The sequence below is a fragment of the Pristis pectinata genome, chromosome 4 (assembly GCF_009764475.1).
Source record: "Pristis pectinata isolate sPriPec2 chromosome 4, sPriPec2.1.pri, whole genome shotgun sequence".
Classification (NCBI taxonomy): Eukaryota; Metazoa; Chordata; class Chondrichthyes; order Rhinopristiformes; family Pristidae; genus Pristis; species Pristis pectinata.
The window spans coordinates 46990048-47005808 of NC_067408.1; the positions used below are offsets into that span (position 1 = coordinate 46990048).

General features: G+C 41.3%; 1 protein-coding gene across 6 annotated transcripts in view; it reads right to left on the minus strand.

Annotated features, from left to right (window-relative positions):
* Positions 1–8265: 8265 nt before the first annotated feature.
* n4bp3 (NEDD4 binding protein 3) overlaps positions 8266–15761 on the minus strand; it is a 100000-nt gene continuing 92504 nt past the window's right edge. For 5 of the 6 annotated variants that reach the window (XM_052015114.1, XM_052015117.1, XM_052015118.1 and 2 more), the window contains 2 exons: positions 14221–15039; positions 8283–12818 (listed from right to left, as the gene is read on the minus strand). In XM_052015114.1, coding sequence (XP_051871074.1) covers positions 12183–12818; positions 14221–15039 — 1455 coding nt within the window. In that variant the 3' untranslated portion in view covers positions 8283–12182. Of the gene's footprint in view, positions 12819–14220; positions 15040–15761 lie in introns of all 6 variants that reach the window. The other variant, XM_052015120.1, reaches the window with a different exon arrangement.

Genomic DNA, 15761 nt, shown 5'->3' on the forward strand with positions numbered 1-15761 from the left:
AAAGTTGGAATTTATAAAGTTATATTCCATGTGCTACCTTTCCATCTGTGCTGCTACTTTCAGGGATCTATGGACTTGTACCCCAATGTCCCTCTCTGGTCATTAAACATCCCCTACGGCCCTACCATTTACTGTGGGATAACCTGCCCTTGTTTGCCCACCACACACGTCAGGATTAATTGTCAGGAGTTACCTCATGGTGTGAAACTGCCAAAGTGTTTCCCAGAGCATCTGTCCCTTTAAGATTCCCCATTGGAAATCTGTCAGCTTCTGTAGCAGAGACCAATATCAAAATTACACCACTCGGTCATACTGTATTGAAACTCAGTAAGGTCCCTGTTATTGAAAGTTTAATGCTTTTTAGTAATTCAGTGACAACTTTATGCTACTCTAATCATGGGCAAGATACTTCAGTACAGTAGATAATAAACTGCTGGATGAACTCAGCAGGTCGACCAGCATCTGTGGAGGCAAAGGGATGGTCAACGTTGTGGGTCGAGACCCTGCATCAGGACTGAGAGTGCAGAGGGAAGCAAGCCAGTATATAGAAGTGAGAGGGAGGGGTGAGCCAGAGGCTGGTAGGTGATAGGCGGAAACATAAAGGAAATAAATAGGCCGATGGCAGATCAGTACAGTAAATATTGAGAGGTGGAAAGAAGCAAATCAAGAAATGTCACCTTACTTATCACATACTATCCTACATAGGATACATTGCTCAGTCATTCCACTCAAACAGTCATTTCAAAGCATATTCCTCTGCCCCTGCCCCACAATTTAAGATGAGATTTCTTTATTGGTCACACGTGTGTCGAAACACACAGTGAAATGCATCTTTGTGTAGAATGTTCTGGGGGCAGCCTGCAAGTGTCGCCACGCTTCCGGCGCCAACATAGCATGCCCACAACTTCCTAAACCGTACATCATTGGAATGTGGGAGGAAACCAGAACACCCGAAAGGAAACCCATGCAGTCACGGGGAGAACGTACAAACTCCCTGTTTGCCTACCTCTCATATTCAGCTCTGGCAATTGGTACAAATCAGAAACATTTTTTTTGCTTTATGTGATTTACTATTTGACTGGATATGTGTTTTTTTTTAAAGTGGTGTCTGTTTTCATTATAGAATTTGAAATAGTTTATATTCATTGCATTGCAAATAGAACAAGTAGAAATTTACAGCCAGGAAATTAATTTGGCCAATATTAAAGGAGCTGGCCAATTTTCCCACTGTAGGAGGTGGTTATTGTTACACAGAACGTTGTCTTTAATCCCTAAATAGTGGTAATTAGTGGAAGAAAATTCTGCACTTCTGAATGACTCAGAAGGAATAGAGTTACTGAATGAGCTTTTTTTTCATTCTTTCACCAGCAAAGACAGCATTTGTTTTCCATCCCTAATCTTCCTTGAACAGTGGCTCACTGGCCCACTTTAGAGGCCAATTTAGAATCAACCCACATAGACGGGAGCCTGAAGTAGCACACAGGCCAGACCAGATAATGACAGAAGATTTCATTCCCTGAAGAACATTGGGTTTTTGTGGCAGATGGGGTTTTATGACAAGCTGGTAGCTTCACAACCATCATTAATGATGCCAGCTTTTCCTTTGGCCTTTATAATTAATTGAATTTGAATTCCCAGCAGCCAAATTGGAATTGGAATATGCCTCCTGATCATTAACTCAAGTCTCTGGTTTACTTGTACCAGTACAGCAACTATGCCACCCAACTCCAGGAGCTAGGCTTCTCCAAGTATTTGAGGAGGCTGAATAGGCTACACAGCTGCTACTAAAATAACAGCTTGCATCCTCCAAGCAAGTGCAGGCATCGTGGTGGTCAAAAGCAGCATGATAGTTAATATGACAAGCCACTAGTTTGTACTGTTTCATAGTTTACTCTGGCTGTTACCCATTCTGTTGCATGGGGGAATATTAGCACAGATATTGTGGCCACCGTGTCCAATAGTCTTGCATTAATTTGCACCGTCCCTAGACTTATGGTCAGAATCATCATAAATGATGCCAATCAAAGAAAATAATTAAAACTACTGATGCTGGAAATCTGAATAAAAATTGGAAACACTCAGCTGGTTAGACAGCATCTGTAGAAAGAGAAACGGAGTCGATGTTTCAGGTTGATGCTACTCAGACTCCAGGGTGTGTAGCATCAGCTCTTTTTTTGTTTTGGATCCTTCTGAGGCTGCAACTGTAAAAAAAACTCATCCAGCTCTGGAGTTGCCTTGCAAGGGACTAACCAACACACTTAGATAGGCAAGGCATAGAAGGATATGGTCCTAATATGGGCAAATGAGGTTAGTGTAGATGGGCAAAAGGTCTGCATGGATGTGGTGAGCCGAAGGGCCCATTGCTGTGCTGTACAACTCTACTCTGTGGCATATGTTCGAGGGACTCGTGCTGCCGGAGGACACAAGCAACCATTTAAGTCACAAGCCCCTACTCCAATGCACATTCCCTTATTCAAGAATGTTGCTTGGGGCCGAGGGGTTCAGTGTTTAGGAAGTCGGGAGGGGCTTTGGGAGGATCAGTGGGAGCTTGTGGGGTTGGGAGTTTGAAAGATCAGGAATTAGGGGTTTGGGGTAGTGGAGGGTTGTGCTGGACCTTGACAGTGGTCACTGGATTGGGAATGGGGAGGTCTAGTGGATGATGTTGCTGTAGTGTTAGGAGGGTCCTGGGGATTAAAGGTTATATAATGGACTTGCCTTGCAGGAGCCTAACCCAGCCCCCTTCATCGGGTGCTGATGCACAGACTGGAACCCGAGGAAGCACTGGCGATGCAGACCCAGAATTTATTACAGAGGCACCAGAGAACTTCTCGTTTCATGAATTGCTGGAGACTCCAGGTAATTTGCATTTTTATCTGTTTCTCTCCTGCTTCCTCTTACCCTCTTCATCTTGGCCATGAGACACATCTCCCACTCCTCAGTCCAATTTCCATAAAATTGTTGACTGTTCAGCTTCATTCTCTGGCCGCCACGTTAAGTGATATTAATTATTCAAGTACTAACCCCCCTACCCAACCCCCATGATTCAAGTCAGTCATGATCATCTCTCTCTTTTAAAAAAAACCTTTGACAACCACCCCCTCCCAGCTTGCTCTCTGTCCTTCCAAACCACTAACCCATTTCCTCCTCCTGTTCCTTTGTTTTGATTGTGCCTCTCAAATCCTTGCCCATCTTTCCTGGAACCTCATGCTTGAATTCCTTCAGTCTGATTTCTCCCATTATATTGAAACACCTCTTACCAACGATATGTATGTCATCCTCTGTGCGTGTGATAAAGGCACAACATGGTGGGCCAAAGGGCCTGTATTGTGTCGTATTGTTCTATGGTTCTTCCTGGTCCTCCCTGACGTGTCTGCAGTCTTTAACACAGTTGATCACACTTGTCCCTCAAATCTCTCACCCAGTGTCCAGCTGGCTGACACTTCACTTGCCTGAATGCTGCCTTATCTATCAGCTCAAAGCAAGCATACTGCCCGCAGAGGCTTCTCTTCTAACATTGCACCATTGCTCCTTCAGTGTTCTAGGGATCAATCCTCATTTGCCCACTGCCTATTTACATGTGATCCCTTGGCATAATCACCTAAAAACACATCAGAAGCCATTGATGTCTCTGGATGTGTCTCACCATCACCTCTCTTGCCCTTTTAAAAATACACTACTCTTATAACAGAACATTATTGACCACTATCATGTTACAGAACATTATCTCGTACTTAAGTAGCATTATTGTATGGAGTCCTTCACATTTAAATATAACCAACTGGTCTTGCACCTGGACTTGTTGCTACACCTGAATACACTGCAACTCCAGCTAATGCAGAGCATGTGATAGTAATTGAACTACATTAGGCTTCAGTGACTTGAACTGGAGGAGAAAAGAATGGTTAAGTAGAATGTCCATTCTAGACAGTTATTCAATGACACTTGCCTTTTTAAGATGTTGGATAAAGCCAGATTAAGCTTAATGTCATCCATGCAATTTCACCTCTGACATGTATGTATAAAGACTCAAGCCTCCCTCCTGAATTTTGAGAACTAATATATAGGCAGAAATCTCACTTAAATATTGAAAGAATGCTGTCGTATTAGAGTATTGCTGTAGTATATGCTGTCTTTCAGAAGACATGTTAAACCAAGGCACTGTCCATGCAGTTGGATGTACAAGATCCCATGCAAAAAATTCACAGGAGCAGGGGAACTAGCCCAGAAACCAGGACAATATTTATTCTTTAGACATCATCAACACATTGGTGTTTGTTAATAATTTACTGAGAAGCTGTTGGTGAGCTTGGAACACTGGAGACCTTGTAGAACATGGAACAGCAGAGGCACAGGCCCTTAAGGCCATAATGCCAATTTAAACTAATCTCACCTGCTTGCACATGATCCATATCCCTCTAGTATTTGACATTTCCACCCTGTAAGACTCTATCTACCCTATCTATGCCTCTCATCTTCTATCAAGTGTCCCCTCAGCCCCTGACGCTCCAGACAAAACAATCCAAGTTTGTCCAACCTCTCCTTACAGCTAATACTTTCTAATCCAGGCAACATCCTGGTGAACCTCTTTTGCACACTCTCCAAAGCCTCCACATCCTACCTATAATGCAATGTCCAGAACTGCACATAACTCCAAGTGTGGCCTAATCAAAATTTTATACAGCTGCAGCGTGACTTCCCGACTTATACTCAGTACCCCAACTGACGAAGGCAATCATCTTCTGGTAAAGATATTTCCACAGTGCTGTTGGGTAGGTAACTCCAGGATTTGGACCCAGAGATGATGAAGGACTGGCAATATATTTCCAACACAGGATAATGTGTACCTTGGGAGAGGAATCAGCAGATGACCCCATGTCCTTCCTGAGTTGCTGTTAAAGAAACCTTGATGAGTAACGTGCATGCATTTTATGAATGCTATACACCACAACCATGGTGCGCTGTTGATGGTGTGGATGAATTTTTGGGGTAATTGGGTGCTGATATATGATGTTGAACTTCTTCACTGTTTTTGGAAGATTAGTAAAGATTGCACCACATTCTTGACATGTCTTGTGATGGTATAAATGCTCTGGGAAGTCAGGAGGTGGCTGGTCAGTTAAATTTTGTGGTTAATATGGCATCAGGATGCTGCTGATGGGAGATCTAGACAATGGCAATGCTATTGAATGTCAACATTTGGTGATTAGACTCTCTCTTGTTGCATTGGAAATGGTTATTGCTTGGTCCTTGTGTGATGTGATTGTTACCTGCCATTTATCACCCCATGCCCACTGCTGTCTAGGTTTCACTGCAAGCAGGCTTGGACTGTTTCTTTATCTAAATTGAATGGAATTTAATATTGTGCAATGATCAATGAATATCCACGCTTCTGTATTTTCAGTCATTTTGAAGTATCTGAAAATGAATGGGCCTGTGGCACTGCCCTAAGGAATTTACCAAAACAATGTCCTGGGGCTGAGATAATTGAACTCTAGAACCACAGCCGTCCCCCATGGTGCAAGGTATGACACTAGTCAGTGGACAGTTTTACTAGGTCTCTCTGAGGACACAGCCAGTCGAATGCTGATTTGATCTTGAAGGTGGTCACTCATGCCTTGCCTCTGGAATTCAGATACTTTGTCCATTCTTGGACTAAGGCTGTGATGGAGCACGGAGCCAAGTGGTCCTGAGTATCGGTGAGCTAGTTGCTGGTAAATGCCTTTTGATAGTGCAGCCGACAATACCATTAATTTTGCTTATGATTGGGAGTAGACAGTGGGCCAGTAAATGGCTAGGTTCATTTGCCCTGTTTTTCTTATAAACAAGACATATCTGCATTGTTGAGTATACGTCCAGGCTGTAACCTAACTGGAACAGGTTGGCTGATTCTGAAACAAATCTCCAGCACCAAAGCCAAGATGTTTTTGGGTGCTGCAACCTTTGCTGAAGATATTTGTAGCTGCCTCGACTTGTCTATTGAAGTCATGAATATCGGAAACATTTTAAAGCTACTGAGAAAGAGAAACCCAAAAAACATTTTCGTTCTGTATTTTTAAAAACTAAGATTAACTGAAATCACTTGCAAGTCATTAAAATCATTAAACTATAATTTTAAAAAAATTAGTAGCTTACCTTATCTATCTTCTGCATAGACCTGTATCTGGTTACACCTGGGAGCCAAGGAGAATCTTATTAAGAACATATCCTGGCACAGGTCTCCATGGGGGGGCGGTCTAGTGGTGGAGTATATGGAGGGATGCAGTGGATAAGTTCAAACTTCCATGTTTCTCCATGCATGCACACATGTCCTAAACTGTCAGAACAAACCAGGCAATGGTCCTGGCTGGCAATGATGCACTAAGTGAAGACTTGGGATCATTAATGCTAAATTAGAGTGGATCTGCCCAAGCTACCCGCGCATTAGTGGCTGTGTTGCTGAACTTTACCATAATATTATAGCCTCAGTTTTAGGCCTGCAATTAGGACACAATTCATATTTTCCCTAAAACTCCTAGCATCTTGTGTTCAAACACAATAATGACATTATAAGGACACCAATACCAGGTGGCTCAAAGGTTCAGGTTCAATAACTTCTGCTTGACATCAGATGCCTCCTTTTTTTTCCTACTATCTGTTTATATTTCATTATTTACTCAGTTGCTAAGGATACACCAGAGGCACACAAAGGGAGGGCCTTTGATCAGGATCATTAATCCTTCTTTACCTTTAAGCAGGAGCTTGTTTAAACATGCATGAAATGTAGGTACAAAACTGACATATTTCATTTGAAATAAATTAAGTTCAACAAAAACTGACAGTACAATTGCTCACAAATAGTTTTCCTGAATTGACTGAGTGTGTTTTTCAGGATGATGAATGACAGAGTCACAATGATAAAATCCTGGGACAGCTCCACGCAGTCAGGCATAGCCAGCCCAGGGGACAGACAGCCTCTGCCCATTGGTACCTTCATTCTTAACCCTCTCATTCCACGGTTAATGGTGCTACCAAGGAGTGTAGGGCTCCCTTTCACGAACTTAGTTGTGTCCAAGTAGCTAAGACAAGTTTTAATATGGAAGAACAGGAAAGAAAATCAACTTTAAACAATTTTCCCCATGGGAATTGGAAGGCCACAGAAATGCATCAGATGGGATAGGCACAAGATTAATACTATGGTGCAGTGTGACAGAGCCTCCAGCATGTTGATGGGAAAGGTCAGAGCCCCATTGTCGAATGAAGTTGGCCTCAGTATCACAAACATTAAAGAAACTCCTGGTATGCCATTCTATGGGTGAAGCTGCTGTCAGTACACTATGGATTCAAACTCATCTGCTCCAGGAAAGTGTGTAACACTAATTAAAAGTTGTAGAAGCAGAATGAGATACCTCAAGGATAGGATTTTTAAAAACAAAAATTGCATGTTAGTGAACTATTCTGGGATTTGAATCAAATGGGCTATGTTATATACCGATACTTAATGAGGATTGAATAAATTTGAATTTCTTCTTTATTATTATGTGGAGTTTCTGATAAGCTTTACTGGCATTTGTGGTGTGAGCTAGCCCATTTTTGCATGGATTAAGATGACCATAAATCTATATGTAATTTCTCAATCGAGAAATTTTAGACCAAAGTCTGACTTGGAAGTAGGAAAGCACCATAGAAAGGGCACTTGATTCATTTATAGAGCACTGAATTCAAAGCCTCAAGAATATGAATGTGTTGAATATGTGTAAGGCAATCGTTAGACTCAAGTTGGGAAACTGAGTTCAGTTTTGAGCACTCCATCAAAGAAAATGTTTTGGGATTATGGGTAAATTTCAGTGGTGGTTAACTGGGAATGAGAGGATTGTGTAAAAATCTAGAGCTGTATACAACTATCACAGCATTTTGTTTTACCATTGACAAGCAGGCAAAGTCCAGGTTTCTCAATGTAACAAGCATATGAAACTTGGATCATCATTTACAGCCTTTGGTTAAATAATAAAGTTAATTCCAGACAGTTTTTAACTTTTTCACCTTGAACATTTTAGTAAATGTGTTCCTTCAAAAGATTCTTCAGAACCCATAATTTCATCAGAGAAGGTATAGTACAAGAGCTGGAATAATGGCAATGATTTGGTTTGGTTCTAATCTTTTTTTAAACTACTTTCCAAATATAACTTTGTTACTTTGCTTTTAATACAGATTATGGTGCACATTCAAGAGCACTAATGTGCATCATTAACAGAGAAGCTGTGGCAAAAGAAGAAGTCTACTTTAATGCAAGTTATCAAGTTTTATTTGAAAATGTTTAAGTCAGAGTTCAAGCCATAAATGATTGGTAAATAGCAAGCTTAATACATCTCATCTCGGTTACTAAACAATGTTAAGATGCCGGGTCATCATTTTCCAGCTATTTAATTTACTACTACAGACACCGATTAAAAGTTAAGTATTTTAAGGTGAACTGAGATTGCTGCTGGTACTCACAGCAACAACATAACTGGTACAGTCAGCTACAGTGATAGGAGTAGGCAGTGGAGATGGCAGTAAAGAGGAGCGAGATGCTTAGAATGTTGGTGCAGTGCTGATCTTTGTCACTAGATGGACTCAGAGTATCATCCATCTAATGAGAGCACATGTCATACTAGGCCATGAAGTCACTATTGTTCTTTGAATGTTGAGCACTAGTCCACCATGCAGCCAGTGCAGATGGGGAGAAAGGGGAAAAGAGGTGGGAGAGGAGGTCTTGGATCAGAACCTCGCAACCTTCCGTACCCTGTATAATCCAGCTCCAAGCTGGTGCGGCCCAGTTGCTGACTGTGGAAGGGCTCCAGAGTTACTCAGAACTATTTTGCAGAATGCAACAGATGCTGAAAATAAAAAATTAAGAAAAAAAAATCAAGAAATGCCACCCAGATCAGGCAGCATCCAGTGCTCCTATACCAATGGCATTTTGTATTTAGAACATATCTAAAAGGAACCATCTTTTTGGGTATAGTGGGGAGGCAGGAAGAACTGAAAAATGTAGTGTCACATGAACCATGTTATGTGGCTGTTTTTACAGCCGTGGATTCCATTAAAGCAAGTCTCACCAAAGTACAATAGGACAGATGAAAATCAAAACGAAAAGCTTCAGATTCTGAAAATCTAAACTAAACAGAAAATGCATTTTCTGTTTTTATTTTGTGCAACAGGTCATCACTTTGTTCTCATGTGGGAACTCTTTCCTGAAGGGAGAGCAGTATTCCTTGTGTTCACACTCTGCAAAGAGGTAATCATGAACAGCAAGAAGTAGGGCCTGAGCTTCTTTCGGAAATTATTCAACCCTTGAGTGTTCAGAAGATTTGGTGATTTTGGAAGTTGCTTTTATTCAGTTTTCAAGCCCCTTAAATTACATGAAGAAATAACATTAGCTTTCAGTATTGCTTGCATCTAGAAAGAATGTTAGAATGGACGAGGCAGACCGGGATATTGTGGTGCAGCTACTGCTGCAGTGACCCATGTTCAATCCTGACCACTAGTGCTGTCTATGTTGTGTTTGCACATTCTCCTTGTGACCACATGGGTTTCTTCTGGATGCTCTAGTTTCATCCCAAAGACATGCAGGATGGTAGGCTAATTGGCCACAGTGAATTGTGTGTAGGTGAGTGTAGAATCTTGAGGGCTTTGGTGGAAATGTGGGAATAATAATCCTACACTAAACTCATTTTTAGTGTAAATGGATCTTGATGTAAGTGTCAGTTCAGTGGAGTGCAAGGCCTATTATGGTGCTGTATGACTCCATGACAAAGTTGGAGACAGAGTTGCTGAAGAAACAAAGGGACATGATTTTGCTGCATAGATATTAAATGAACAGTGGGATTTTCAAGCACGGATGGGAAATTGTAAAGAGCATTGAGATGAAAAGCTGGCAGAAGCAACTTTAGATTCTGCTGACCAGCAGTGATCCAAGCAGCCCTGTACTGAGGTGGAGAATAAATGTATAACTGACCAATCCACAGTGGCAAACCTGTGTTTAGCTAGATAACACTCTCTGATTGTACTAAAAAAAACATGGTGGAATTTAAGAAACCTGACATGAATTCTGCTGCAGCTTTGAAGTCAAAACCACCTGGAAATTTTAGTTTGCTAACATGAGGGTATTGAAAGAGTGGACATGGAGAGAATGTAGGACTTGGGGTTATTATTTAAAAATAAGGGTCAGCCATTTAAAAAAAAAGATTTTTCTTCTCTCAGTGGATCTTGAATCTTTGGAACTCTGCTTCCAATGTCCATTCTTTGGTAGATGTAGGTAAATACTTGATCAATAAGCAGGGATAACTGGGGTAAGGTAGGAATGTAGAATTGAAGTTATAGTTTGAGTGGCCATTATTTTATTGAATGGCAGTGCTGGCTCGGGTCACTAGTTAGCCTACATCTGCTCCTAACTTACTTGTACATTAGTTCCATTCATTGGTATTCAGATTTTCACTATCAGCTTGGTTCAGTAAGAATACCCAGAAGGCTGTGGATCAAACCACACAAGTCACAAACACAAGCTAAGGGATCATTTCAGTACAGAAATGAGGCAATATTTTAATGCAGAACCTGAGAGTGTTCTGCACTGTTGCAAGTCCTGCCTTTTGGCTGAGAATGTTAAAACAGATTACTTAGCCTTTTCACACATGAATGAAAAATCCATTGCATTGTTCACGTGGTAAGGACTTCTCCAGGCATTTTGATCAACGTTCCTTTGTCAATCTATGTAGCTGAAAAGAGACCAACTAGCTGGTCATTGCAATGCAGTCGGTGGGACATTGCTCAGATTTTGTGAATTATTCTATGAACATTGCCTTAGGATTCCTTTAAGACATGCGATGAGGAGTAATGATCATAAATGGCAGTTGCACAGTATATCTCAGTATGATTTCAAAATTCTCAATCTTGTAACAAGAATGAAAATGTATTTATAAATTTAGCCAGGCTGTTTCCTTCCAAGTCACAAAATAGCTCTGAACAAGACTTTTCCCGAGGAGAAAGTCCTCTCCAGAGAAGGGTTCAGGCAGATGTATTTACCCATTCAATGTGGTGTTATTTAGGTGGTCAATTTTTTTCTGAGCCAGACACTACTCTGGCCAGTGATTGGATACAACTGGTGTGCCTTACAAAAAATAACAAGGACTGCAATCACTGCCCTGACTTTGCAGTGAACAAACATCAGCTGTAGATATTTGCATATCAATTCCAATGAGTACTAGCTAGTAGGGTTAGAGTTTTGATATTGGTTTCACCATTATCATATTCTTCTCTTAAGGCCCAACCTCTGGGTACAACTGTTTCAGAGAGGCACTGGACAAAAGCAAAATATTTCCCCTCATGGATGGTGCAAAGAGAATCGTATCTTGCCAGTACAATCATGATCCTCACAAGACAGAAACTTCTATTTTATCTAAACAGAATGAGTGATGAAATGGCAAAGGAAGATGATTAAGAAATTGGTTTCTATGGCTCATAGTAAAAAATGATATTGTTTTAAAACAAAATCTGAATAAAATTCAGCCAATGGAACTCCATCTCAAAAAAAGAGGAAAATCTTATTCAAAAAATTTAAACACGGACAAGATCTTGCATACTTTTCACTGCCCTAAAAATGTTGTTCCAAAATCAATATTACTTCTTGGCAGATATGCTTAAATCTGTAGAATCTGAAAATTTAAACTAAACTCTAACAATTACTAACTCAGAGAGGGACTTGAATTACATTAATGTGTCATTCTCTGCAGCAATTCTAACAAATGTAATTATATATATGCAAAATAACATCCTTGGATTATTTAACATTTTGAAGCATTGAGTTTAAACATTAAATTGGATTGATTTAAGTCAGGTTTGTTATCATTGCGTGTACAGAAGTTGCTTGTAGCATCTTTCAATTATGGGGAAAAAAAACTCTCAGATTGGAGTTATCAAGAACCAAGTATTCCAGGTTCTCTTCACACACCACTTTCCATTATAGAAAATTTTGGAAGCTTCCTTGTGTTAAATCCTTTCCATTTGTAGATTCAAGTCAGTAATATCTTCCAGTTGCTACAACCTGCCATCATGCTTTGTAAAATTTGCTCATCTTGAGGAATTCAACACAATATAGATATTTTTTTTTAAAAAAGAGTAAGTGTCCTGATTGATCTACAAACAATGATGCACAATTTCATTGCCTGTCATATTTCAGAGGATTCGATCCTTTCAATCCATGGTAAATTCTGTTTAGCATCATTGTCTGTTAGTTCTACTTTGGCTGCAATCTCCTGAATTTCTTGCTCAAGGGCCTGGTTTCTTTGGTACATCTCTAGGTAACTAGACTGCAGTTGTTTCTGATACTGGATGACTTTTTCCTTTTCATCCTGCCAGGTACTTCTCTCAATTTCAAAGTTGGCAGCTTGGGCTTCACACTGCCTTCGTTCCAATAACAGTTCTGCTTTCAGCCTTTCAACCTGGAGGACAAGACCTTGGGTGGTGTCTTCGTGAAAGCCTCTGGACTTCAGATCATCAGTCTCCCCGTTCAACAAGCCTTTCATCTCTTCGGGGACTCCGTCTCTCCTCAGGCAGGCTTCTTGGACTAAGGTGGGTTCCTTCTGCTGCTGCAGGGCACTTGCACTTTTAGCAAGTTGTTTGGACTGTTCCTGCAGAGAGTTCTTTAACAGCAACACCTGTTCATCTTTGGTACAGAGCTCCACTCGAACTTCTTGAAGCAGGGCTTTCAGGCTGAACAGCTCACTCAGTTTCTCAGCCACCTCCGCCTGAGAGTCTCGCAGCTGCTGCTTTAGTAGGGCGATCTCGCCAGCCTTCTGACAGACCTGCAAGGAGACAAATTTCAAGTAAACCCTTCTGGCCACCTGGGACATTGAATTGCTCAGCACAAGCCAAAACCAACATTTAAGTTTTCATTAAACACTTTTTATCTAAATGCCCAAAGCCTTTTAAATTTTGAGAAAGAAATCTGTATTCACCCCAAATTAGTGCAGACACTACGGACCAATCTGAAATGGCTTCCTTCCTTCACCAGAGATTCAATCAGTTTGTAGGTTTAAGGCAACAGATAGGAGGTTTAGAGGGGATCTGAGAAAGAATCTTTTCACCCCAAGGATTTGTTGGGATTTGGAATACACTAGGTGAGGAGGAGTGGTGGAGGTGGAGACTCACAATATTTAAGTATTCCAACAAAGGCATATAAGGCTCCAGACTAAGTGCTGGTAAAGAGGATTAGGATAGATGGCTACTTGATGGTTGTCATAAATAAGGTGGGGTGCAGGGGCTGTTTCTGTGCTGCACCACTCTATGATGTTACACTTGCTATTTTTTATTTAAACACTTCTACCTTAAACCAAGCAGGAATTGTTTGCACATGTGAGGAGCACACTGGTTTTATTTTTGGCCAAGCTGGATCCTCTATCTGAAAGGGTTTTAGTAGTTAAACGCAGAGGAAAGTAATCTGGCCTGGCCAGTGGTGTATGCTGGGTTGGAAAGAGATTGATAGTCATAAAATAGACATTGAAACTGCATTAAATTTTGAGGAACTAATTATTTCCTGGATCCTGATATGAAATTCAGCTACCAGAGTATTAGATGAGAAAAAGTGGGATTAACAGAGCAAACTCCTACCACACTGACGTAGTACTGAGCCTTGCACAGATTTAATCCCAGTAGTAGCAGCACTGTTGTCAGTATCCTTAGTCTGAAATTGGGGTGTGGAAAGAACATATGAGGACATCATCAGCAACCAGGCATAGATGGTTAGCATCGCAGAGGAGAACTCTTCAGGGAAGTTTACCTGGAAGGTATTCAGTGCTCAGACTTTCTGGCATAAATCTGGGCCCGCTATCACTGAAGCAGGCCTCAACCCCAAGGTTAAAGCCTGGTTTCTTGTGGGGCATAAACTATGTGAACATAGGAATTTTGCATAGGTGACTGGATGCTGCAGGTCACTTGATGTTGTTATACATGCCTAGGAGCCTGTGGACATAAGGACAGTGTTATGACAAACAATTAAAGCCAACTCTAGCAATAGGTATCGATTCCTTAATATACTAGTAGAAAAACAAAACTGGACAATGTAACAGTGTTTCTCACTTTGTACAGAAACCCAAATCAGTAACAAGGAAGATATTGCTCTCTGGTTTGTGGTTCCATGCTCATTTGCTTGAAAAATGCTAATTAGCAAATGGCAAGATAATAATATCAATACATAAATAATCATACCTCCCATTTGGTCTCCTCCAGCTTTGGGGTCAAGTCATCTTGCTCCTGTCGATAAGATGTACATCGGCTTTTGAGCTGCTCACATTCCAGCAACAACTTGTCAAAATCCTCCTGCAGCTTCCTCTTCTCCTGCTGGATCTTGAAGACCTGCAGCTGGAGAGTCCGCTGGGTGTGCTGGGCTTGCTGGGTCACCTGGCGCAGCTTGCTGGCATAGATTCGCTTGAGCTCTTCCATCTCCTTCTCCCATAGCCTTTGCTTGTCCTCGAACACCTGAGCAATAGCATCCTCGCTCTCATCCAGGTTCCTCCTCACGTGTTTCAACTCCACTTCTTTTTCGTGAAGCCGGTCTTCCAGCTCTCTGACAACATCTTCCATCGATCGTGACAGCTCGCAGGAAGGGGACATATTGCCCTGGGGGTTCAGCCGGCTCAGGACTGCCATACTCTTGCAGGAGAAACGGCCGCTGTCAGAGTTTGAAACCTCCTTGGATCCCCCATCAATGCAGTTTGAGCCAATGTGGTTGATTTGCCCCATGGAGGCGCTTATCTGCCCTGTGTGGTGCTTCAGGCCTGTTCCACAGGGAGGGAGGCTGGTCATGGAGTTCCGCCCAGAGTCGGACAGGTCTTCCTCTTGACTGACTGTCCTGAAGTAATCCGACTTTTCGCCTCCATTCCTCAGCGGTGAATGGTCCATCTTGCTGAAGACGTTGAGGCTGGCTGTGCTGTCGCTCAGCTCCTTGGTCTGTTGTGGATACAGATTCTGCATTGAACTGAAGTTCTTTGGCACCACCGGCTTGAATGCAGAGGGTCGGAATCGTGACTGTGAAAAGACAATGGGGTGGGAAGATGGGAGGATGTAAAATTCAAGATCAATTAATATACATTAAAAATACAGTTTGTAATTGTTTTCTGTTAAATGGTCTATGTTCGTATATCCATTAGTAAGCCATAAGAATTTGCATATTCTCTAAATTTTTGTAGTGCCTACATCAAGTGAAAGGCAAAGCTTGGTGCCAGCCTTTTCTCTCCATTTCCCTTCTGTTTTTAATACACTGGATATTGCACAGGCCTGAGAAGCCCAGATTTTTGTCCATACTTATGAGACTTGAAACCACCAACAGCTGATAGAGGAGTGACACGAGCTAAACCATGGTGGATACCGAGTACTTGTATTAGGCTAGGTTCATTTAACTTGGGATTTTTAAGAGTCTCCCATTACCGTTGTTTGGATCAGGTTTAAGACAGCTGAATGGTTAATGTCCTTCACCTCGGTACACTAGTTGATTGTGGTCGTACAATCATTTTCTTTACCAAATATTAAAAAAGTATGGTCTCAAAGAATACCATAATTATCAAAAGGCAATCTATTTGAATGTTGTGTGTAGAGAAAAATGCTAATATATAATCAGGCAGAGCAAAGACTAAATATTGACTGGCTCCAATCCGAATTTTGAAGTTTGAGGTCTACACATTTTTCTTTGTTGAAGAAATCCAATTAGGCACTGATTGACAAACATTTCAATTGAAATTCATGCACTTATA